The 25,982-nt window shown below is 44.2% G+C and overlaps 1 protein-coding gene and 1 long non-coding RNA gene across 2 annotated transcripts; one reads left to right on the forward strand and one right to left on the reverse strand.

Annotated features, from left to right (window-relative positions):
- The first annotated feature begins 558 nt into the window (after positions 1-558).
- On the forward strand, positions 559-1,919 carry LOC131306931 (uncharacterized). Its single transcript, XM_058333362.1, has 3 exons — positions 559-787; positions 863-939; positions 1,825-1,919. Exons 1-3 carry the CDS (start codon positions 570-572, stop codon positions 1,917-1,919), a joined length of 390 nt encoding a protein of 129 aa, XP_058189345.1. The 5' UTR covers positions 559-569.
- A 151-nt stretch (positions 1,920-2,070) lies between these two features.
- Positions 2,071-25,727, reverse strand: LOC131306687 (uncharacterized). Its single transcript, XR_009193977.1, has 2 exons — positions 25,658-25,727; positions 2,071-2,499 (listed from the first exon to the last, which is right to left on the reverse strand). It is a non-coding gene; the product is annotated as an uncharacterized LOC131306687 (long non-coding RNA).
- Between the last annotated feature and the right edge of the window lie 255 nt (positions 25,728-25,982).

Genomic DNA, 25,982 nt, shown 5'->3' on the forward strand with positions numbered 1-25,982 from the left:
CGTAGTTGGATAAGGATCATAAAGACGTCAATGAGAGGCCAAATTTAAAAACTATGTACCCTGTGGAGTCGACAATGAGTGAATTATACACAATTGAGATATTCTACATGTTTCAAGATGAGCTCTTTCAAAATACTGCTTATAAGGTGATGGCAACAAATGAGGACGAACATCGGGTTGTGTACGCCGTTCATAGGATAAAAGGGAGTGGTTCGAGGGTTTGTGAGATTGTGGTAGATAAGTTGTCAAACCATGTCCATTGTAGTTGTAAGATGTTTGAGTGTGCCGGAATTCCTTGTCGGCACATATTGGCTTACTTTTCTAGAATGCAAATGGAAGATTTGCCTAATGAATACATATTGGAGAGGTGGACAAAATCTGCAAAGGCTATGCGAGTTAGAGATGACTTGGGTTCGGGCATGAAAGAAATATGTGACACGTCTTTGTTAGAGCGGCAAAATAGACTCTTTCAACTTGCTACTTCTTTAATTGATGAGGCCGTAGCAACTGAGGACGGAACACAATTTGTGGAAGAATTTTGAGTTCAGATCAAAAGAAGTTTTTGTGACATGAAAAAAGTAAGCGAAGATGGTGAAGGGAGTGCTATCCAAGTGCCAATTAGTCGTGACCATGGTTTGAAAGAACCGCTTCAAGTGAGGGCAAAGGGTTGTGGTAAACGACTCAAGGGAGGGAAAGAAAAGGCTGCCAAGAAGGCTAGGCGTTGTCACGGTTGTGGGTTAACAGGGCAATCGCACGACAAAAGGAATTGTCCAAAACTTCTCAGCACGTATGTGTTTAATACTTGTAATCTAAATTTAATTATTTCATTGTTTGCATTTTAATTCCTCTCTTTTTTTGTTAGCTCTTCGCAAAATGCTAGGTTGAATGACAAAGACGAAGACGACGACGACGGCATTGACTATGCTGATGCCGATGATTGTAAGTGTTTATTATAAAATTCTTCTTTAGTTGTTCTTAAATTTTGTTTCTTTTATTGATAATATTGCCTATTTGGCTTGCAGGATGGATTTGTGTAGCAGTTTAGAACTGCTATTGTCATAGTTGGGAAAACTACTGATGTTTCAAATATGGAGTTCTCTGAAATACCCCTGCTGCATGGAAGCATTTTTGGACTAATATGGATTTGTAAAACTGCATTCTGAAGCCGGAACTTTTGGCTCTGAATGAGCTATTTTTGTTTTTTTACCTACGCCTAATTTGTATCAAATTTTAGTTGGAATTTTAATGTATTGAAAGCAAAAGAGTTATGTCCCATTTCTTGTTTGATAGCATTAGTATTGAGCTGTTTAGGAGTCAAAGATCATAAATGTTCCAGGGGCTTCCAACATTACTTCCGGCCCCTTATGTTCTGAATGTTCTTTTCCAAAGTTAACCACAATGACATTTCAAAGAACACTCGATCTTCAATTTCAATAACTTCTTCTTATGCTGACTAACTCTATTTTCCTAGTGCATTTGTTGGTCTCTGTCTCTCTGTTATAAACAACCTTCAAATAACTTTTCCTAATTTTATTTTCAGATAAAACTATAATGCCGCAAATGCATTGCTAATGTGTTTACATTGATCATACTTCAGAACACTGCCCTAATTATACCTAAGCTTGTTATTCCGGACAGATTAATGTCACTCTTATAAACTAGTTTTTAGGTGATAATTAACCGATGTGGAACAAGATCCACCACTCCCCTAAAATCACTTGTCTCTGTCCGGAATAACAATATTGAAGCCATGAAGTTTGGCTCACCATCAAATCAGGCAAAGGAACCTTAACTGTTATTGTTATACTTCTTTGTTTTGTCCAGCAGCATTGATGTTGTATTCTGAAACCTCAAAACAAAGTGGGGCACATAGGGAAAATTCAAACATGAACTTTTCACCTCAACCACCTTCACAATAGAGCCGAAACTCCTCACAAGGTCCTGTGGCTATGCTATTTTACATTATATCAATTACTAAACTAACTACCAAAAGTATCTCTCTGCTAATGCGTGGTACCAAAAACATTCAATTTACCATATTCATAAAGCAATAATACATGCTCAAGTTCCAAATTTATACACATCAAAAGCTAGAAATTTTGTTCAACATAACCATTACATAAACCAACTAAAAGAAAAAATACATGATGACCAACAAAATTAAAATTCCTATTACAGCTCCAAGTAAGAGCATTGCAATGTACATGCAATATTTGGGCAGCTTAAAAGAAGTTTGGTCATCCATGTTTGCTTGCATAGGTACAAGCAAAGGCGGATAATCGATCCGGAGTTGAGCAAGTTGAAGAGACAGCAATTGCACATTGGAATGAGCTTCAACATATGTAGTCCAAGCATTATTTGCCTCTTCCAATGAGGGATATTTTTTAAACACAGCCCCAGAGAAGCAAGTTACTTGTTCGCTACAAGCTATCCAACTTTCATAAATTCCGGGGACTTTTCCAACAAAAACAACATAATAGAACCTCTTTTCTGCCCTTCCTAGAAAAAAATCAACTTGATAAGCAAATAAACAGGAAACATGATTTTAGAGGAAAGAACACTCAACAAAGAGCATTTAACTACTTGTGACGATATACAAACTTAGCATTGAAACGGAGAATGTCAAGATATGAGATTGTGATACACTTTCTTACGGTTCTTATGGGGGCATATTCTAGTGACATTGTGTGGGCACATGCCCCAAAAATTTTCAATTTCCATCTTAAAAATCGGGTGCGCCCTTTTTGGGAAGCGCGGCGAAACGCTTCGATTCAGAGTTGTCACTCGGGTTTTGCGGTGAAACACCCAAGGAACCGAACTTGAAACGCTTGCTACATTGTTTGATTTTGAAAAGACGTAGGCCGGTCCGTCGTCACCTTCGATATCTGAGGTTCGGGAGCCAGGTTACGAGAGGGGAAGGGTTTTACGGCACCCCCTCTCGCCCGATCCAGAGATTGGTCTCTACTCGGGCATTCTGTAAAACATTTATATTTTTCTCTCATTAATCATTTTTTTAGCCAATTAATGCGGGGGAACAGTTAAAGGGGGATTAAAACTGTTGTAGTTTGCATTTATATGGTAGAAATGTGATGGATGATTTACTTGAACTACATGATAATAGATTGAGAACAGGCACCTGTGAGCATTTTAAACAAACTGGAGCACGCTGTCCCAGAATGAGGCATGCAAGGGGAGGCTATATGCACTGGCCAGGCCACTGCATACAGAAACTACTTGCGCGCGCCAGCCGTATACTAGCGTGCGCCGGTAAATCTAAACTCACATATCCTATTTCTCAACCCTCTGGGCTCTAGAAGGACCAGTGCACACCCAGGACAAACCACGCAGTTAATATAGCAGAATAAATGCAGTTACAGGCAGCAGAGATGGCTTTAGAGCCATAAAATGAATAGAACGCCCCATAAACAGTGTGGGGAATATAAACAAAGGCCAAGGCTTAACTTTCATGCAAGGGCCAGCCACTGGATCCATTGACACTGTCGTACGCCAGTCCATAGACTCTGTACGCCATTTGCAACACCAAGTCAATGCTTGGCTTTGCACGATCTGGGCTTTGAAACATGACCAGAAGGATCCCAAAGGCCTTCTAAAATAGAAATGATAAATAAGCAACTGCACAGCTCTAAAATACAGAAAGTAATAAACTGGTTCTTAGCATGCATAAAGGTGATAAGATAGAAATAAGACAAAAAGGATGATTAGTGATCCCCACGCCAATGTTGCACATACAACCATGACTGGCGTACGGCTCAATAATACTGGCGTGCCCTCGTGTCATCTGGCACGGTCTTTGGATCTTGCTAGCTTTAGGGCCGTGACTAGTATTGATTACTTGCCTTAACCCTGCTAGCACCCCTCAGAGATCAGAACAGGGAGTTTCACAAAGGTGGTATACCTTTGCTTTTGAGGTTGATGGGATGTTTTGAGCTTGAACTTGGAGTTTAATGAATGGATGATGAGTGAGAGGTTGCAGCAATGGGTGAGAGGGAGTTCTTTGCTTGCTCTTTCAATAAATGAAAGAAGAGGAAGCAAAGAGCTAGAGAAAAGAGAGAGAGAAGAGTTTGATGACCCTTTAATGGAGTAATTCTTGTGAACCCCTTGCATATAAATGCAAGGGGGGTATATATAGGCCAAGGTGACTGAAGATGGGGCTGGGGCTGTAATCAGGTGGGTTAGGGGCTGGTTAGGTTAAGGAGGGAGCCTCCCATGCATTAAATGCATGGGACTAGGTGATGGAAGATGTAGGAGAGAGAGGGGAACAACCCTGCATGATTACAATCATCAGGAAACTGTAGATTACGTCAGGGTAGACACAAAAGTCTCAAGCACGTCTTTGAATAGTGATATTTGACCGACTTTTGACTGGCGTGCGCCTATATTGTACCTGCGTGCGCCGGTGGCAACTGAGTCAACAGTCGATGATTGACACGTGGCAGCTAACCGGCGCACGCCAGCCCGTTACTGGCGTAAGCAAGTATGGTATTGTTGAGGCCATTTGGCTCTGGCTTGAAAGGTTTGGGCAGGGCTCGACAAAGGTTTGAATGAGGTTCAGGACGCTCAAAGCTCAAACACGCCATTAGCCTCGGGTTGTTCTTGACTATAATCATCATTGGGGAATCAAATACCGTAAATAAACTAATTTGAAAAATCCAAAATAGGGTGTCTACAGTAGCCCCCCTTTGATAGCACTTGGAGCACCATTGTCTTGGTACAAGTAACGTCAAAGGTTTTCTAGACACCCTCCTAGGCTATCCAGAACAGGACATACATGAAACTGAAAGAACCTGTTTGGTTGAATTTGGATGAGCGGGATGCCGCTGTTGGGGGTGATATGGACGATGTGAAACGCCACTTGATTTGAAAAGGACGGATCAGGCTGTCGCAGAGGAGGGAAAATCTCTTGGGGAAATAACCTGTTGCAGATGGATCGACTCTGTTGGGGGAAGAATTTATTGGACGGGTGGACCGTCGTTGATTTAAAATTGGATGGGTGGACCGTCGTTTGGGAAATAATTAGCTGCAGACGAATCATCACTGCTTGGGGACCAAACCATTTTCGGCACACAAAGAACTCTAACAATCACGGGTAGGTCGTGTCAGGGAGGTTAAGTTCCATCTATTGGGAATCAGAGCCAATCTCCTTATCAAGGACCATCCGAGACAGAGCAATAGGATTGCTGGAAGATGCACTAATAATTAGATCGATGTGGACCAGAGCTAGCGGCGGTTGTTACGGATTGACCGGATGATATTCTGATCAGCACTGTGGATTGAATGTTCTGATTTGTCATTGATGGATTGAATAGACAATCCTGGATGGGCGGACCATCATTGATTGCGAAGGCGGACTCTCATGAGGAATAATTAATTGCGGATGGACATACCATGCGAACGATATTCTGATCGCCGGGTGAATGGATTGAATCAGACGATATTCCGATCGCCGGGTGAATGAACAAGACCGGCTATTGTTGTGGATAAAGCTAACCATGGCACAAATAGTTCCAACAATCACGGGTAGGTCGCGTCAGCTAGGTTAAATTCCATCTATTGGGACTCAGAGCCAATCTCCTTATCAAGGACCATCCGAGAAAGAGCAATAGGATTGCTGGAAAATGTGCTCTAAGTTTGACTGAAGTAGAGGTAGTCATTCAGAATGGACGGACCATCGTTGAACATGGATGATGGATCATCGTTGAGGATGATTCAGACCATCGTTGAATTGGGACGGTGGGTCATCATTAAGGATGACTCGGGAACCATCATTGATTTGAGACGGTGGGTCATCATTGAAGAATGACTCGGGAACCATCGTTGATTTGAGACGGTGGGTCATCCTCAGGAACCATCATTGATTTGAGACGGTGGGTCATCATTGAGGATGACTCAGGAACCATCGTTGATTTGAGACGGTGGGTCATCATTGAAGGATGACTCGGGAACCATCGTTGATTTGAGATGGTAGGTCATCATTGAGGATGACTCGGGAACCATCGTTGATTTGAGACAGTGGGTCATCGTTGAGGATGACTCGGGAAGACGGTGGGTCATCATTAAGGATTACTCGGGAACCATCGTCGATTTAAGACGGTGGGTCATCATTGAGGATGACTCGGGAACCATTGTTGAGTTGAGAGATTGAAAAGGACAATATTCTGATCGTCGTTGAAGGATTGAAAAGGACGACATGGCTAATCGTCGTTGGAAGATTGAAAAAGGACGACATGGCTGATCGTCGTTGGAAGATTGAAAAAGGACGACATGGGTGATCGTCGTTGAATCTGACAGGATGGGCGAATCATTCTTCAGGATGAACATGCCGTCGGTGAACTCGGATTTGGGTAGCATAAGCCATTGCTACTTTGAATTGTATTCTGATCTTCACAGTGTGCTCCAGGTGCTAGCGCAGTGGGCTGTGTGCTTGACATTTGCCATGGAGAAATGGATAGGGAGAACGGCATGTGGCCCCCCCTCTTTACAATTGCACTATCCTAGATCAGCGGCCCCAGCTCCGGTTCCAATAGTGACTAGATCCCAGGTATGAACCCCAAAATACTGTTTTACTTGCTGCTTTCGATACTGGATTGGCATGTTCTGGTACTTAATAGACTTTTCTTGCTTTCAACATTTGATACACAATATGCAATGATATGTATACTAAAGTGAATGCGCAAATTGAAAATGTAGATGCAAGCTAAGGGCGGCTTCTAAGAGGACAACGACGCCTGAGGACTACCACTGAGCCTCATTACTTTACTGTCTTTAGCTTCTGGGATTCGGGCCTGCATGCCTAGATAGAGAGGTGTTGAGTGGGCCGGCGTGCCCCAATTGACATTTAGGAGTGGCATTGGGCCTGCTTGTCCTTTCTTTGATGCTTGGGTGGAAGTGCCTCATAGATATGCTTTGCTTTGGGCCGATGTGCCTTTGCTGTTCATAAGATTCCACTGCTTGGATTATAGAGGATAGACGCTAGGGTAGCAATGTAAAAATTGCATTTTCCAGTTTAATGACTCCCTTTTGAGAAAGTCTAAGAGAACATATAAACCAACTGTTAATATCTAATTTGCATTGACAAGTGAACTGAATCGACGCATAGACATGCGTACACGTATTGACTCGTCTAGCTTGAACGAAAAGATAGAAAGAGCCCCAGGTAATGACGCGGACTTTTAGACACGCAGAACATAATGAAATTTTGAGCATTAACGGGTCAAAACTCACAATATCCCTAGACAAGCGAAACTGACACTTGCATAAGGTCGAGTAGCTGTACAATGACCTGTACGAACTGACAAAACCGGAAAAAAGCATCCCGACATGATAAAGGATTGAAAAACTGGAAAAATGTCATAAACATGGACATAAGATGCGAAGAGAGACTCATATAGGCCCGGACTGAAACCGACACCCCCGTGCAGTCACATTAGGTCCATATGACCTGCACGACATGACAACACTTGGCAAAAGCCCATTGAATGACATTCGAGGTGAGGTGCTTTGAACTTGAGGTGGATAAAGATAAGCTGGAGGTAGTAGTTGACTGCTTTTGACTACCGCTCAAATTGAATAAGCGAGCGCAGGTTTAAGACCAATGCGCATAACTTTGAACAAACGCGCGTGAACCTCAAACTAGTGCGCATGACTACAAGTCCACTGCGGTTACTTACACTAGACTCTACTGACTTAGAATAAACTGTGAGCCCGTTGGGGCCTCTAGCATTTCATTCTGTTTTTTATGCTTCATATTATTTTAAGGCTTTTGCTCAGCTTTGAAATTGAAGAAGTAGTTTGAAACAAGATTGAAAGATAAAAGGTTTTTCCCCCTTCTGCACAAATGAAGCTTGTCTTCTTCTTGGCTACGGCGACGTACCAAAGCCTTGGATCCGATTGACTGATCGTGACCGAACCTCATGGAAGAATTTGTCAAAACATAGTTCAGGCGGCCTACGTGGTGCACCAAAGCCTTAACTTGGGATCAAGTTGATAGATTGTGACCGAACCTCAAAGAGGGGTTGCCTAGGTATCCCATTCAGGCGACCATCGCGATGTACCATAGCCAAAACCTGAGGTCAAGTTAATAGATTGTGACAGAGTCTCAAAGAGAGAGACTGCCTACATATCCCATTCTGGGGAATCAGGTCAAAACGTAGTTCAGGCCAAGGTTCACTCAGGTATTTCACTTCTCCTTTTGCGCTCTAACTTTTGCCTAGTACCGCCTTTTCAGGTTTTCGGCCTAGCGAGCTTTCGACTTTTTGCCTATTCACTTTTGCCTAGACCGTCTCTTTAGGTTTTCAGTCTAGCAGGCGGCTCTAACTTTTGCTTGGAATCGCCCACCCTTGTGGTTTTCGATCCAACGAGCATCTCTCAGGGAAAAGTAGCTTTAGTTGATCCACGTTGACCAAAGTATTGAATTCATTGCCGTTGAGGTCCATGAGCTTTAGCTGCAACCCTAGGTAAGGTGGCTTTGATAATGCAAGTCCAGAGAGCTTCGGTTGACATGTCTTGCACCGGGCCATTTTGACACTTTCTTACTTGTGTTTGGCGAAACACCGTTGTTGCTGCTTTGAACATGGTATTGAGGCTTGAAGCCTTCTAAGCTTTTGATTTCTGGCTTGGCACCGGTAACAGGGGATTTGATGCTTCTTTACCTCATAATCAGCGCTAGGTGTGTCCTTGTGAAACCATGCCAAGACATCGCCGAATTCTTCGAGCCTGTCTGACTGGGCACAATGCTCCTCTAGGGACAGTGCTGAACCAATTTGAACCATTCCAGGATCTACCTCATCTTTCAAGTTTATTTGAAAACTAAAATTTCAATTAATAGGCTGAGCATGCCTTTCGTCTTTCCTTTCGGCGAGGGAACACATTTCCTTGGGGATGATCCCATCGAAATCTATCCCTTCGTCATCAGGGTTGACCAAAGTATTGAATTCATTGCCGTTGAGGTCCATGAGCTTTAGCTGCAACCCTAGGTAAGGTGGCTTTGATAATGCAAGTCCAGAGAGCTTCGGTTGACATGTCTTGCACCGGGCCATTTTGACACTTTCTTACTTGTGTTTGGCGAAACACCGTTGTTGCTGCTTTGAACATGGTATTGAGGCTTGAAGCCTTCTAAGCTTTTGATTTCTGGCTTGGCACCGGTAACAGGGGATTTGATGCTTCTTTACCTCATAATCAGCGCTAGGTGTGTCCTTGTGAAACCATGCCAAGACATCGCCGAATTCTTCGAGCCTGTCTGACTGGGCACAATGCTCCTCTAGGGACAGTGCTGAACCAATTTGAACCATTCCAGGATCTACCTCATCTTTCAAGTTTATTTGAAAACTAAAATTTCAATTAATAGGCTGAGCATGCCTTTCGTCTTTCCTTTCGGCGAGGGAACACATTTCCTTGGGGATGATCCCATCGAAATCTATCCCTTCGTCATCAGGGTCGACACAATTTATATAAAAGCCAGCGAAGTACTTAGAAGCAAGATAGTGCATATCATAAAGAAAGCCCCCTCGGGGTTGCCAAGTGCAACAAAAGACTCGATTTGAAAATAAAAGCTACGACATAGAGGGCCAAGAGGCACAAACTCCGACTCAGAGCTAGACTTAGACAACTTTGACAGGCACTGTGTCATACTCAGACTCAAAAGTGTCAATGCAAAATAGACGCGGCTTGAAAGTGCAATTTTTAGAGTTACCCTTGGCTTCCTCATAGAGTGGTGAGAGCTAGAGGACAACAGACCCAAACAACAACACTTTGGCTTCTTCAGCTTCATCGGCCAGACCCACTTGAGAGAATTCCTTGAACAACAACCCTAAACTCTCGTGATTGAAGGTCCTCGGCCAATTCGTTTTCTCTTTTAATTGATCAAGCTTCCTCTTGAATTCCTCTTTGGTAAGCTTCACGTTTCCATTAACCAAGGTGTCGGCAGTGAAGACCTCAATTGCACTTATGGCCATCAGGTTAGCCTCGGGTTCGGATGGGGGAGACACGATCGGTTTGGATTGATTTTCTGGGATTATATGGTTTGTAGGGTTAAATATGGTGGAGATAGGGTTGATTTGAGTGGAGGTGGTAGATATCTGACTAATATGCGGGTTAGGATCGTGTTGAGGCATGGGCTTGGAAATGACAATGGGCTTTGATGGGAGTGGAACTGGAATGATGCCATTGTCAATGAGATCTTGAATGGCATGTCGGATGCGGTAGCAGGCAATGGTGGAATGGCCAGGCATTTGATGGTAGGCGCAGAAGTGGTTGGGATTGTGGCTGACAGGGAGAACCTTAGGCAGCGGAATTGGAGTTAGAGGCTTGATGGAACTGGCATCGAGAAGCTTCTCGTAAATTGAGGCTAGAGGGCGCAGAGAAACAGGAGAAAGTCCTTGGTGGGTTCCGGCGATTGGATTGGGGGTTCAAGGTGAAACCTTTGCTTGCTTTGTAGCTGCATCGTGTTATGCCATCGGAAGAATGCACTCTTTTGCCCTTGGGGTTGATTTTATCACCGTGCATGTCCTCCCCTTCGACATTGGCTTTGAACAAGGATCCAACATCCTCCTTCGGGGGAGTTCTAACCTCATGGAATTCAATCAGATCTTTGAACATGTCCTTTGAGCACAACTTGATTCCAACTGCGGAAGGGTGATAGAATTATGGAAGTTCTTCGATTCTGGCATTAGTAGCATTTAGCCCCAGATCTGGCTTTGACATGGCGGAGGTAAAAAGGTCAACCAGCCCCTGGACCATAACCATTTGTTTGCCCATTTTCTGGTTCAGTTCTTGTATAGCTCTCTTCAGCTGAGCCATCTCTATTTGTGATGCCATTTCGGATTGATGATCAAGTAGGGTGATATGGCTTTGGAGGTGACATTGAAACAGCCCTGGCAGACACTCTCGAGCAGGTTTGGTTTTTCCCTTTGGTGAAATGGCCTAGAGCTTTGGACAGCAAAGTAAATGAGAACTCAGTTATATTCCTGCAATAAGCTTTTTGAAAGAATTTAAAGGAATGCAATGAGCACGTCATCGTCGTCAGTGTCTTCCAATACTCTAAAACTAAAAACGAGTCTGTCTCATGATGTCCGAACGCTACCAAGATCCTCAAAATTCTTTTCGAGGGTGTATCCTTGTTTGAATCGACTAACACTAAGAGATGTCAAAATAGTCTAAGCCTTCGACTATTCCGCTTTCAAAGTTTCAACTTTTGGAGTAAGAATAACTCAGTGTCGATGATGTGATACCGGAACCGGGGCGGTGTAAGCAACACTGTGCTGGGGCCTAAGCGGTGTAAGTGATTAGCACTTTTAACTTGGGTGCTGTAAGTATCACAGCATTCTCTCTGTTGTTCTTAGTTTTTCTGTTTGAAACTTCGACCGGATTTTAGACAAGGACTTAGAAGATTTTGATTTCCCAAAGTCTCGTTGATCCAAGGACTTTGAAATTCGATAACGCGCACCATCAAGATGCACAACTCTTCATTGGTTCAAGGCAACATCCTAATAAGCATAAGACAAGCTCAATAGGAGACAACCTAAAAGCCGCCTTAGCATGCTCCTATGCAAAACGGTATGAATGTATGTACAGGCATGCGATAAGGAAAGCAGTAATACATAGACAGTATATGGGGGTTAGATGCAAATAATCCTATCCTGCAGGCTCCTATCCTAGGTTAGAAGGTTCTAGAGCTTTGTACGCATGTAGAGGTTGGTTTTGGCTTAAAGGGGTTCCTCTGACTAGAGCCGCGATATACCTCCTGTTGCAACGCGTATAGCAAGGCAACGGTTGAACGGTAGTACGACTCATCATCGTCCAAGGTTGTTGGGCATTCAAGGACCCCGGGCTCCAGTAAACTGTGTCGGTTACCCAAAACACCTCAACGGGGCTAGCCAACATCGATGCAAATGGAGAATACTGAAGAATGATTTGAATAAGAGAGAAACGCAATGTTTTGAAAAAAAATGCCTTTTTTCAAGCTTAGCTCACTTTTATTAATCGATACTTGAAAAAAGACTACGCGAGTGAACAACAGTAAAAGCCCCAGTTCGGATTGGTCGGATACGGAGATCCTGTTACGTTACCATTCCGTTCTTCAACAGCTCGGAGCGTACTATTTTGACAGACTTTTGAAAAATTGTTCATTTATGTACTAGTTTCCAAATATCAATCAATGCAATGAGTTCCCCAGCGGAGTCGCCACTGTGGCCACACGCCCCAAAAATTTTCAATTTCCGTCTTAAAAATCGGGTGCGCCCTTTTTGGGAAGCGCGGCGAAACGCTTCGATTCAAAGTCGCCACTCGGATTTTGCAGTGAAACACCCAAGGAACTGAACTTGAAACGTTTGCTACGTTGTTTGATTTTGAAAAGGCGTAGGCCGGTCCGTCGTCACCTTCGATATCTGAGGTTCAAGAGCCAGGTTATGAAAGGAGAAGGGTTTTACGGCACCCCCTCTCACCCAATCCGAAGATTGGTCTCTACTCGGGCATTTTGTAAAACATTTACATTTTTCTCTCATTAATCATTTTTTTAGCCAATTAGGGCGGGGGAACAGTTAAAAGGGGATTAAAACTGTAGCAGTTTGCAGTTGTATGGCAGAAATGTGATGGATGATTTACTTGAAACACATGATAATAGATTGAGGACAGGCACCTGTGAGCATTTTAAACAAACTGGAGCACGCTGTCCCAGAATGAGGCACGAAATGGGAGGCTATATGCACTGGCAAGGCCACTGCATACAGGAACTACTTGCATGCACTAGCCGTATACTAGCGTGCGCCGATAAATCTAAACTCACATCTCCTATTTCTCAACCCTCTGGGCTCTAGAAGGACCAGTGCACACCCAGGACAAACCACACAGTTAATATAGCAGAATAAATGCAATTACAGGCAGCAGAGATGGCTTTAGAGCCATAAAATGAACAGAACGCCCCATAAATAGTGTGGGGAATATAAACAGAGGCCAAGACTTAACTTTCATGCAAGGGCAAGCCACTGGATCCATTGAAGCTGTCGTACGCCAGTTGCAACACCTGGTCAGTGCTTGGCTTTGCACGATCTGGGCTCTGGAACATGATTAGAAGGATCCCAGAGGCCTTCTAAAATAGAAATGACAGATAAGCAACTACACAGCTCTAAAATACAGAAAGTAATAAACTGGTTCTTAGCATGCATAAAGGTGATAAGATAGAAATAAGACAAGAAAAGGATGATCAGTGATCCCCACGCCAATGGTGCACATACAGCCATGACTGGCATACTGCTTAATAATACTGGCGTGCGCCACGTGTCATCTGGCACGGTCTTTGGATCTTGCTAGCTTTAAGGCCGTGACTAGTATTGATTACTAGCCTTAACCCTGCTAGCACCCCTCAGAGATCAGAACAGGGAGTTTCACAAAGGTGGTATACCTTTGCTTTTGAGGTTGATGGGATGTTTTGAGCTTGAACTTAGAGTTTAATGAATGGATGATGAGTGAGAGGTTGCAACAATGGGTGAGAGGGAGTTCTTTGCTTGCTCTTTCAATAAATGAAAGAAGAAGAAGCAAAGAGCTAGAGAAAAGAGAGAGAGAAGAGTTTGATGACCCTTTAATGGAGTAATTCTTGTGAACCCCTTGCATATAAATGCAAGGGGTGTATATATAGGCCAAGGTGACTGAAGATGGGGCTGGGGCTGTAATAAGGTGGGTTAGGGGGTGGTTAAGTTAAGAAGGGAGCCTCCCATGCATTAAATGCATGGGACTAGGTGATGGAAGATGTAGAAAAGAGAGGTGAACAACCCTGCTGTAGGGGGATGAAAACAATTGACGCTTCGGATCAACTGGATTGCAACGGCTTATTCGTGCCTCTTCACCGGAACCCTAGCTCGACGTCTGAACCCTAATCTGCAAAATAGACAGGGGGTGAGTGCACCTTTGCCTCTCGTGGCAAAGGCCCTCCGATGCCTTTGTTAGTATCACGTACTAGCAGTTAAACCCTAATTATCAGTAGGAAAGCAATAATAATGCAACGTATTGCGTACCTCTCACCTCTAGGTTTTCCTCATATTTATAGATTTATGGATGCTTGCTATCCAAGCATCCTTATTGCCATAGGATTCCTAACTCGTATAGGAAACCCAGGATATCAAGGAGTCTCGTTTCCTTTATCAGTTTATGGAAAAGAGTCCTTTTAGGATTCTTTTCCTTTAAGAGCCGAACATCCCATACTCGTTGGGTATCTTTCTCAGATCCTATATTCTTGGGATCTTTATCCCTATATGAGACATGACTATTCTGGAATCTTCCAGAGTATTCTCTCTGCTCCTACTCTCGATTGGAGTTCCATCTTTGTTCGGCCGTCTCATAGCCGAACAGACGGCTTGGACCAGTTACCTCACATGTAACTGGTCCTTGAGCCCGTACAACCTTCCTGGACCATTGACTTCTCATGTCACTGGTCCATATTGCCGAACACTTGTTTAGCATGATGACTGTCCTGTCTATATTCAAACTATGGTCCTACGTACCATTTATTCGGATATCGATTGCATTGTTTTCAACCCGTGATCACTCGTATCACGTGCTAGGTTTTTTACTACATCTGTTCGGCTGTATCATAACCGAACAGTCTGCTTGAAGCCATTACTTCTCATATCACTGGTCCATATCGCTGTTCACCGAACTGCCCGGCGATAAGTCCAATCGTATTTACCTCGTGTTCCCAAACATCACGTGTTTGGTAACTAAATGTATCTGCTCGGGAATACCTCCCTACAATTGCTCCCCAGCTTCATGTATTTACCACTGTTCGGGGGTAATATATGACGCTTAGAAACAGAATTCTATCTAGACCAAACTCTTTTGATCCCGTGCAGTCATGATTTCAATACTTCATTGATGCCTTTTGGCGCCTATGTCATTATACCATTTCGGGGTAAATGACTCCACGTGGCACGTTTTCGTGTACCTAGCATTAACTTCGAACTGACGTTCTATGAAACGGCGTCAGAACGGTTTCTGCTTTCCGTTACTTTTTCCTGTAACGGTGTGAGAGGAGACGTTTCGTCTCCGTCTCTCACCCCTTAACCCCTGAAAGAGCTCTCTTTGGGTTTTTACCAAAGATTTACACGCACTCCTTCTCTCTCTAGAAACCAGGCGAAAGCATCCCGCTATCCGCCATTGCCGCCACCTGCAAATTCAATTGCATTCAAGGGAATCGTCACATTTATTCTTGTAAGATTCTCGTTCTTACTCCATTTCGTCTTCTTAGGCTTCCCTCTGAGATCTCACTCTCAGATTCGTGGGTCGTTTTTCTAGGGTTTCAATTACACCCTTTTTCATCTTTTCTTCTTTTCTAAATATACTCATGGCGGACGACAACCCTCCTAGACCCAGTAAGTTTAGGAAACTTTGTGATACCCCTGCTGCCATGGCGGCATTTAGAGAGAAATACAATATCCCTGAAAACGTAGGGCTTGAACTCGCTCCATTAGGAGCGGATAGGGATGCTGGATCGTGGGATAGAATGTGTATCCCAATCGTGTCCATTGTCGAAGGCGGGGTCCGTTTCCCCCTTCATCCACTCCTCCGCCAGATTTTAAGCTGGTACCGTCTTACACCCATGCAAGTTTCTACGAACGTTTTTAGACTGATAATGGGGACTATAGCCCTAAATGGGATTCTAGAAACCAATTTAGGAATCTGGGACATCCAGTGGTGGTATAGTATAGTACTAAACCCTGAGTACAATACTTACTACTTCAAAGTTAGGAGGGCAGAGAAGCGCTTCGTGCTCAATCTGCCAGATTCTGCTCGTGACCATGAGATCGACTTCCTCTATGTAACTGGAGCATTCGAGCCTTTAGGGGAAGATGGCCAAGTGCTGGGGCTCCATTGCCCCCACATATGGGGCTATCCACGTATGCTCTTGATTTTCCTCTTTTACAATTCTTCATTTACTGCTTTCTCGTAGCTTTTCGCATGGACTAAATTTGGTTTTTCAATTTGAATTTTGCAGCTGAAAACGTTAATCATCGTCCCAGACGTACACCAAGCAACATCCGAACAGAGGACATTAACAAAGTTCTGAAATATAAAGGCGTGCCTGGTACCCGAACAGCTGGTCGGGGTCGTGACGCTGACGTACTTCTGGGATACGATCCTGCATACAGAGGTGTCATCGACAGGAGGCTCGCTCATCCTAGCACCAGCGCTGCCTCTACATCGACTGCTCCTCAGCCTAGGAGCACAAGAGGTAACGCAGGAGTAACTGTAGCTGGTCAATTGGGTGAAATCCCTATTTCCGAAGGTGTTCCATTACCTCGAGTTAGAGTTCGAAGATCCAGACAGGTCATTCCTCTTCAACCCGAACAGCCAGTATTGAATCTTGACACCAGTCAATCATCCTCTTCAGGTTATTCTCAATTTTCTCCTAACTCAAGCACCATGACACGTCAGCCTTTAAACCTCAGCTCCCTCCTCACCGTCTCTTCTCGGGGACGGGGATCTGGTCGGGTAGCTTCCACAGGGAACGCCCCCCCTGCACCCCGTCGCAACAGAGGAGGTTCGAACCGCTCCACTTCATCTCGTGAAGTGGAGACTACCATAGAGGCCAGTGATGCTCACAGAGACAAACGGCCTAGATCAGAAGACCCAACTGGTACTGCGTCTCAAGCAGATACCGAAACACATCACCCCGTTTCACCAACTACCCAAGTACTTCCTCAAACATGGACTCCTCTATTCACTAGAGGAGACCGTCCCGTTCACGTCGGGGACAGTGCTAGTTCGTCGGAAACAGCACTTGCTCTGGCCCAAGGATTGTTTTGGTTGCTGGTCCTGCGTGACCATAAGCATACTTTGGCCCTGTGAGGCACCTGTTCAGTTTGAATACTTTGTTAACACAGGTATTTGGCCCTTCGTGGCATAACCTTATGTTTTGCTCGGCATCCTTTGTTGTTGCAGCTGCAATGTTTCAATCTAAGTATGTCGTATCATTTGTTTGCATAAGTATTTCGTACTTTTTAGCAAATCTTTCACGCCTGTCAAGTTTCACATACTTAAATTTGTTTAAGTGTCACGTACTTCAAAACATTTGTTTCCCAGTGTCTCGTACTGTTTTAAGTACTTTACAAGTGTATTCATACTTGTTAAGTATCACGTATTTAGAACATCACACAAGTGTCTCGTACTTGTGTTTCAGTTTCACGTACTGAACTAAATGTGGCTTACATTTAAGTCAAGCCAATATAGGTTCTCAAGTATCACGTACTTAAAACACCATATAAGTATCTCGTACTTTGAACGTCCATACAAGTATTTCGTACTTGTATTTGTTTAAAAGTAAACATACAAGTGTTTTCATACTTGTGTTCAAATGTATACCCAAGTTTCACATACTTGAAATTCTATACAAGTGTTTCGTACTTGTATTCGTTAAGTGTCACGTACTTAAAAATGTATAATGCTTTTAAGTTTCACATACTCAAAAGGTATGCCCTGCTCCCCAATACGAATAAGGAGAACCAAACTCGTAGTTCGTATTTAAATACCACAACAGTTTTTCGAAAGAAGTGATTGTATTCATAATCTGTAAAACGCAAGAGGGCGTTACTCGTACCCTTTGCAAAAACAATCAAAACTAGAACAAAGGAATTATATTCGTAATTCCCACACAATCACGTAGTGTAAATCCAAAACAGAATTTAATACTTCTAAACAAAGAACTTTCGTAAATTATGAACATTCCAAGGCCTCGGAATTGGATCACCATCCAGATCAGCCAATCGATAGGCTCCGATGCCCACAATCTCAGTTACTCTATACGGGCCTTCCCAGTTGGCCCCCAGTTTGCCCTCGTTAGCCACCTTGGTGTTGCCGAGCACTTTTCGTAGCACGAGGTCCCCAACACCAAATTCTCGAGGGTGAACATGCTTGTTGTAGCTTTTCATCAGTTGTTCTTGGTAAGAAGCAAGATGTACCAAGGCTTTTTCTCTCCTTTCCTCGGCAAGGTCAAGCTCGATTTGAAGGGCCTTGTCATTGCCTCCACTTTCAACCAAAACGGTCCTGTTGGTCGGCAGGCCTACCTCCAGAGGTATGACAGCCTCTGTTCCATAGGCCAATGAATAGGGGGTCTCTCCCGTAGACCTCCTAGGCGTTGTTCGATGAGCCCACAGGACCAATGGTAACTCGTCAGGCCACTTTCCCTTAGCTTTGTCCAGCCTCTTCTTTATCCCATCTAGGATAGTTTTATTAGATGCCTCTGCTTGCCCATTACTCTGAGGGTAGGCTGGGGTGGAATAAAAATTTCTTATTCCATATTGGGCACAAAAAGCCTTGAATTTCTTCTGGAATTGGGATCCATTGTCTGTAATCAATGAATAAGGGACTCCAAAACGAGTGATGATGTTTTTCCACACGAACCTTTCTATCATAGGCTCAGTGATTTTGGCCAGTGGTTCTGCCTCAATCCACTTTGTAAAATAGTCAGTTGCAACAAGCAGGAATTTTCGATTCCCAGTTGCTTTGTGCAATGGACCCACGATATCCATCCCCCATTGAGCAAAAGGCCAGGGACTTGTTAATGGCACCAGATCTTCAGCGGGTGTTCGAATCATTGGTGAGAACTTTTGACACTTCTCACAAATCTTTACATACACCTTTGCATCTTCTTGCATGTGTGGCCACCAGTAGCCTTGAGTAATTGCTCGGTGGGCAATAGATCTGCCTCCAGCATGGCTCCCACATGTTCCCTCGTGGATTTCATGAAGGAACTTCTGTACCATCTCAGGATGTACACATAGCAAATAGGGACCCGTAAAGGATTTCCTATACAACTTACCCTCTGGGGACAGCCAAAACCTAGCAGATTTGACTCTTATCTTGTGGGCCTCCTTTTTATCAGAAGGGAGTATCTCGTCTCGTAAGAACTCCATTATTGGGTCCATCCAACTTGGTCCTTGGTTCACGTCCAAGACCAAGTCTACACTCCTCCCAATGCTCGGCTCGTTGAGGTATTCTACTGCCACCCTTCTTTTAAACTCTGTTGGTACTGCTGCAGCCAACCAAGCTAAAGAATCTGCATGAGCATTCTGTCCAGAACTTATTTGCTCAATATATACCCTCTCGAAAGTATCAAGCAAGTCTTTTGCTGCCTGCACGTAGACTACCATCTTTTCATTCCGAGTCTCGTACTCTCCGGACAGCTGATTCACAACAAGCTGGGAATCACAATACACCCTGACCCGTTCTGCTTTAAGGGTCTTTGCACTTCTTAACCCAGCCAAGAGTGCTTCATATTCAGCCACATTATTCGATGCACTGAATCCAAGCCGAACAGAGAGTTCAATGAGAACTCCTTGAGGAGGAAAGAGGACAACTCCAATTCCAGAACCAGTATTGCACGCTGATCCATCAACGAATAACTTCCATTCTTTGGGATCCTGTTCGGCTACGGGTTGATCCTTCAAGGATGATGTCTTAGCTGCCTGTTCCTTTCTCGTAGGAGGCAAAGGAGCAACAGTGGGGGAAAACTCTGCCACAAAATCGGCCAACACTTGGCCTTTAATTGCTGTGCGTGGCTGATACTCGAGATCATACTGACTTAACTCTACGGACCATGTCGAGATCCGTCCTGAGAAATCCGCCTTTCGAAGCAGTGATTTTAATGGATACTCAGTATAAACCACAACCTTATGGCTTTGGAAGTAGTGTGGCAATTTCCTGGTTGCTGTCCTAAGTGCCAGGACAAGTTTTTCTAAAGGCAGATATCTTGTCTCTGCACTCAACAACGTCTTGCTAACATAATAGATGGGGATTTGTTCGATCCCCAAGTCCCTCAACAAGACTGCACTTACTGCATGCTCGGAAACAGCTAAGTACAGAATTAAAGACTCACCAGGCTGTGGAGTTGACAACAGTGGGGGCTCGGCCAGGTACTTCTTCAGGTCCTGGAAAGCTTGTTCACATTCTGCTCCCCATTCAAATCCCTCCCTTTTTTTTAATAACTGAAAAAAGGGTCTGCATTTGTCGCTTGACCTGCTGATGAATCTGTTAAGTGCTGCTGCCATTCCAGTCAGTCTCTGGACTTCCTTGGTAGTTTTGGGACTCTGTAGTCTTTGTAAGGCATCAATCTGATCGGGATTTGCCTCTATCCCTCTCAGAGTTACCAAATGGCCCAGGAATTTTCCTGAACCAACTCCAAACGCACACTTTGAGGCGTTGAGTTTCAGCTTATACTTCCTCAGGATTTCGAACACTTCCCTCAGATCAGAAATATGCCCTCCCTTTTCTCGACTCTTTACCACCATATCATCTATGTAAACTTCCAAAGTCTTCCTGATGAGCTTCTTGAACATAATGGTTGCAAGTCTTTGGTATGTAGCCCCAGCATTCCTTAGTCCAAAGGGCATAACACTGTAACAGTATAACCCTCGTGGTGTGATGAACGAAGTCTTCTCTTGATCAGGTTCAAACATAGCAATCTGATGATATCCTCGATATGCATCGAGAAAACTCATTCGCTCGTAACCAGAGGTTGCATCAACCAATTGGTCAATCCTAGGCAAAGGAAAACTGTCCTTAGGGCATGCTTTGTTCAGGTCTGTGAAGTCCACACAGACACGCCACTTCCCATTCTTCTTCTTTACCACAACAGTGTTGGATAACCACTCTGGGTAATAGACTTCACGTATTACCTTGGCCTCCAACAAACGATCGACCTCTTCAATCACTGCATCTACATGCTGTACGGCAGCCCTTCGTTTTTTCTGAATGATTGGCTTGTGTTGAGGGTCAATGTTTAAATGATGACAGATCACGTCTGCATCCACCCCGGGCATTTCCTCTGGCACCCATGCAAAAACATCAATATATTCTTTTAGAAATCTTACCGACTCAGCCTTTTCGTCTGCTGGTAATGATTTCCCAATCAAAAAATATCTTTCAGGATCAATCTCGTTGATCTGAATCTTCTCCAGGCCCTCAACTACTTTTTCAGCCGGGCTTCTGCCAACATCCTCGATGGTTGGTTGATCTGGTACTTCTAGTGTGTGAACATGGTGGACCTTCGGGGCTGTTTTGATGATGGAAATCAAGCATTGCTGTGCCACCTTCTGGTTTCCTTTAAGGACTTCAATCCCATTTGATCCTGGAAATTTCACCATCTGGTGATAAGTCGAGGAGACTGCTCTCATTTTGTGCAACCACGTCCTCCCTATAATCGCGTTATAGGAAGATGGGACATCGACTACCAAAAAGTCTGTTCTTAATACTACTGACCCAGCCCGAACAGGTAGAGTCACTCTTCCCAGGGGCCAAACAGCTCCTGCACCGAACCCAATTAGAGGTGTTGTTGATTGTTCCAAGTCCGATTGGGCCAGGCCCAGCTTCTTGAATGCATCATAGTACAACACCTCTGTACAGCTCCCCGAATCCACTAGAATTCTTTCGATGTCGTATTCCCCAACTCGTAGGGTCACGACCAATGCATCATTGTGGGGTATTTGGACCTCCGCCAAATCATCGTCACTGAATGCCATGCTCTCGTTGCATGCATTAGTCTCTCGCCCTCTCTTGTTTCCCAACCGCATCACGTGCTGATCATGCTTGACTTGTCTTTGCAACAGCCTCACCTCACTCCTCGTATAAGGTGCAGCCAGTCCATGTATCATATGGATCACGCCTTTAGGGTGCTGCTCGTAACCCAGTTCCATGGCCTTCCCTTTCTCTTTAGGGTCCTCCTGGATAAACTCCTTGAGATAGCCCCGAGAGACCAAATCATCAAGGTGCCTCTTGTATACCTCACAATCCTCGGTCATATGGCCCCAATCCTTGTGATAACTGCAGTGCTGATTCGTAGCACGTTTTGCATCTTTGTCTCCGCCTAGACTTGGGGGCCATTTGAAATATGGCTGATTCTTTATTCGATAAAGAATCCTGTATATTGGCTCCTTCCAAACCGTAGTGATAGAGAAGAAGGACTTGGGGTCAGGAGTTTGCTTGTCCTTGTATGGCTCTTTCTTAGCCTGCCCGTACTCCCTTCTGTCTTTGTAAGACTTGGGTTCAGGCTTATCCACCTTTTTGGCAGGTGCCTTCTGCTGTTCGGCAACCGTCCTGCCATCCTCACGGAGTATGTCATCCTCCATTCTGGCATGTTGCTCTATCCGTTCCATCAATTTAGCCAAGGTGGCTACTGGATGTTTATTCAATGAACGGCGCAGCTCTCCCCGAACAGGCAAACCAGTTTTGAACGTAGCAATTGCATACTCTTCACTGCAACTTTCAATCTCGTTAAAAGTTTCCCAGTACTTCTTTGCATAATCCCTGATCTGCTCGTTCTCCTCCTGCTTCATGGTGGAAAGACTCTCAAAAGTTTTTGGGGCCTTTCTGCTCGTTAAGAACCGAGCAGTGAATTCTTCTGCCAACTGCCTCCATCCTCGTATGGATCGTGGGGCCAACTTATGAAACCAAGATAAAGCCACCTTGCCAAGACTGGAGGGAAACATCTTGCACAAGATGGAATCATCCCCCTCATGCATAAACATGGCCTGTTGGTAATGCTGTATGTGAGCTACGGGATCCGTATTTGTCTCGTAAAGTACGAACGCACCGTGCTTCACTCTGCTCGGCAACCTTGCTTCTTGTAGCCTCTTTGTAAAGGGAGAGGCTGCAATATTACTCAGGGCCTTGCGTGCTGCTTCTCGTGCAGTCACTGTCCCATCCTCTTGCTCCTTTGACTTGTGGGCCGAAGCCTTGACCCAATCAGCATCAGGTCTCTCGTACCTGTCTCGATGATGCTTTCTCGTGTCCTCTTCCTCGGGGGTAGAACTCCGGTCTCTGCTCCTCCTTTTTCGTGAAGAAGTCTTTCTCTCCGGTGTTCGGCTTCTACTTTTTCTTCCCCTTTTTCGTGGAGAAGCTTCGTGACGCCCTCTAACAGGACTTCTGCTCCTTCTTCCTCGTGAAGGATCCTTTCTGTATTGTACCATAGCATACCTACTGCCTCTAGAATTTCCTCGAGACAGGCCAGAATCCTCCGGATGCTCCCTAATTCTTTCCAATTCTCTGATCTCATGCTCTCGTTTTTTAATCAGACGAGCATACACCTCGACTTCTTGCCTCTTCCTATCAAGAACGTCGTCACTATGGTGCACACTCCTAGAGTGCGCGATTGATTCATCCCTTTGATGGGATTTACTCCTTCTCGTGGATCTCGAAGCCGTCTCTCCATCTCCTCTATTTTTGGAGTTATGATGCACGGTAAGGGGTCGGTCCTTACTCGTGTTCCTTCTGTGCCCACCCTGGGGCTTTCTCGGAGCCCCAGGTGGTGATTTGTCCTTTCCCTCATCTAACACATCTTTTGGTTCATGCGGCGTTGCTGGAGTTACTTCCACCATGGTCGTATTTCAAAAGGGAATTCTTTCGTTTCCCACAGACGGCGCCAATTGTAGGGGGATGAAAACAATTGACGCTTCGGATCAACTGGATTGCAACGGCTTATTCGTGCCTCTTCACCGGAACCCTAGCTCGACGTCTGAACCCTAATCTGCAAAATAGACAGGGGGTGAGTGCACCTTTGCCTCTCGTGGCAAAGGCCCTCCGATGCCTTTGTTAGTATCACGTACTAGCAGTTAAACCCTAATTATCAGTAGGAAAGCAATAATAATGCAACGTATTGCGTACCTCTCACCTCTAGGTTTTCCTCATATTTATAGATTTATGGATGCTTGCTGTCCAAGCATCCTTATTGCCATAGGATTCCTAACTCGTATAGGAAACCCAGGATATCAAGGAGTCTCGTTTCCTTTATCAGTTTATGGAAAAGAGTCCTTTTAGGATTCTTTTCCTTTAAGAGCCGAACATCCCATACTCGTTGGGTATCTTTCTCAGATCCTATATTCTTGGGATCTTTATCCCTATATGAGACATGACTATTCTGGAATCTTTCAGAGTATTCTCTCTGCTCCTACTCTCGATTGGAGTTCCATCTTTGTTCGGCCGTCTCATAGCCGAACAGACGGCTTGGACCAGTTACCTCACATGTAACTGGTCCTTGAGCCCGTACAACCTTCCTGGACCATTGACTTCTCATGTCACTGGTCCATATTGCCGAACACTTGTTTAGCATGATGACTGTCCTGTCTATATTCAAACTATGGTCCTACGTACCATTTATTCGGATATCGATTGCATTGTTTTCAACCCGTGATCACTCGTATCACGTGCTAGGTTTTTTACTACATCTGTTCGGCTGTATCATAACCGAACAGTCTGCTTGAAGCCATGACTTCTCATATCACTGGTCCATATCGCTGTTCACCGAACTGCCCGGCGATAAGTCCAGTCGTATTTACCTCGTGTTCCCAAACATCACGTGTTTGGTAACTAAATGTATCTGCTCGGGAATACCTCCCTACACCTGCACAATTACAATCATCAGGAAACTGTAGATTACATCAGGGTGGCCACAAAAGTCTTGAGCACGTGGTTGAATAGTGATATTTGACCGACTTCTGACTGGCGTGCGCCTATATTGTACCTGCATGCGCCGGTGACAACTGAGTCAATGGTCGATGACTGACACATGGCAGTTAACCGGCGCACGCCAGCACGGTACTAGCGTAAGCAAGTATGGTTTTGCTGAGGCCATTTGGCTCTGGCTTGAAAGGTCTGGGCAGGACTCGACAAAGGTTTGAATGAGGTTCAGGACGCTCAAAGCTCAAACACACCATTAGCCTCGGGATGTTCTTGACCATAATCATCATTGGGGAATCAAATACCATAATTAAACTAATTTAGAAAGTCCAAAATAGGGTGTCTACACATTGCAGAACTTTTTGATTCCATCGAGTATAAACCTCAACCGGAAGACATGGTCACTTCGTATCACTTAAAATCCCACTCTATTCAGCCTCTCATAACCACCAAATAATGCAACAAGCAACCATACGTCGTACAGTAAGCAATATCAAGAGTTTAAAACTTTGATTTAAAGACAATTATATCAACTTCCTTAGACGTGCTTATTAATAATAAATCAACATTTTAATTTCCGAAAAAGAAATTATCGTACAAAATTTTAAAATAACACCTCAAAGATAGAATTCCTCCATGAAGCACCAACACACCTATCTAGTATTCCTCCATGAAGCACCCAACACACCTATCTAGTTGCTTATCAGTGTTGGACTTGTCAGAGACAGATATGGGACACCACATGGCGTATACAATTACTTGGATGGTTTTTTAAGCAGGAGACACGTCAGGGACACGCGTCTCTCAAGCTACATGGTCTGTGATACTGTAAGGGCCATCTTACAAAAATAACACATTATTTCATAACCTAGGATTTGACTTAAAAGAACTGACAGATGGGATATAGAAAGGGTTATCTTTATAGGCCAGAAATGGTGTCTCGTTGTTTTTTCGAAAACTAGCCATACTTGATTTTGGTGCATTGCCGTTGTCGTCATGTTGTACCCACATTCGATTTGTTCTTCATTCTTCAGAAAAACAACATAAATCAGGAAAACAAAATTCAGATTTTTGGAAAAAATAAATCAGATTTTCGGATTTGCAAGGGGAAAGGGTATTCTTCTTCTTGTCCCAAAAAAAAAAAAAAACCAGATTTTCGAAAAGAAAAAAATCCATATCAGTCCGAATTAGGAGAGAGAGATACCTACGTTAGAGCTTCGTCGTGTTGTCGTTCGTCTTCGATCGGAACTAGATTTTCGAAAATCCGAAAAAAAACCCTAAAAAAATCCATATCAGTCCAAATTAGGAAAGAGAGATCGGGAGACAGAGCGAGCGAGCGAGAGAGAGAGAAAGAGAGACAGAGATACCTGGGTCAGGGCTTCATCCTTTCGTCGTCTTCATCTTCGATCGGCTGCTACTTCTCTCTCTTCGTTTGTTTGAAACGAAGCGTACAGTGGAAACAAAAGGGGGGGTTTTGTTTGCCCGAGACAAGCTTCTTCAAATCACAGCCGTTGAGACCGATTTGGCTT

The sequence above is a fragment of the Rhododendron vialii genome, chromosome 11a, assembly GCF_030253575.1.
Source record: "Rhododendron vialii isolate Sample 1 chromosome 11a, ASM3025357v1".
Classification (NCBI taxonomy): domain Eukaryota; kingdom Viridiplantae; phylum Streptophyta; class Magnoliopsida; order Ericales; family Ericaceae; genus Rhododendron; species Rhododendron vialii.

Coding starts and splice junctions, on each gene's coding strand:
- LOC131306931 (XM_058333362.1), top strand. CDS start 570: ATGAAAAAAGTAAGCGAAGATGGTGAAGGGAGTGCTATCCAAGTGCCA. Junction 788..862: donor TGTCCAAAACTTCTCAGCAC/GTATGTGTTTAA, acceptor TTTTTTTGTTAG/CTCTTCGCAAAATGCTAGGT. Junction 940..1,824: donor CTATGCTGATGCCGATGATT/GTAAGTGTTTAT, acceptor TGTTTTGTCCAG/CAGCATTGATGTTGTATTCT.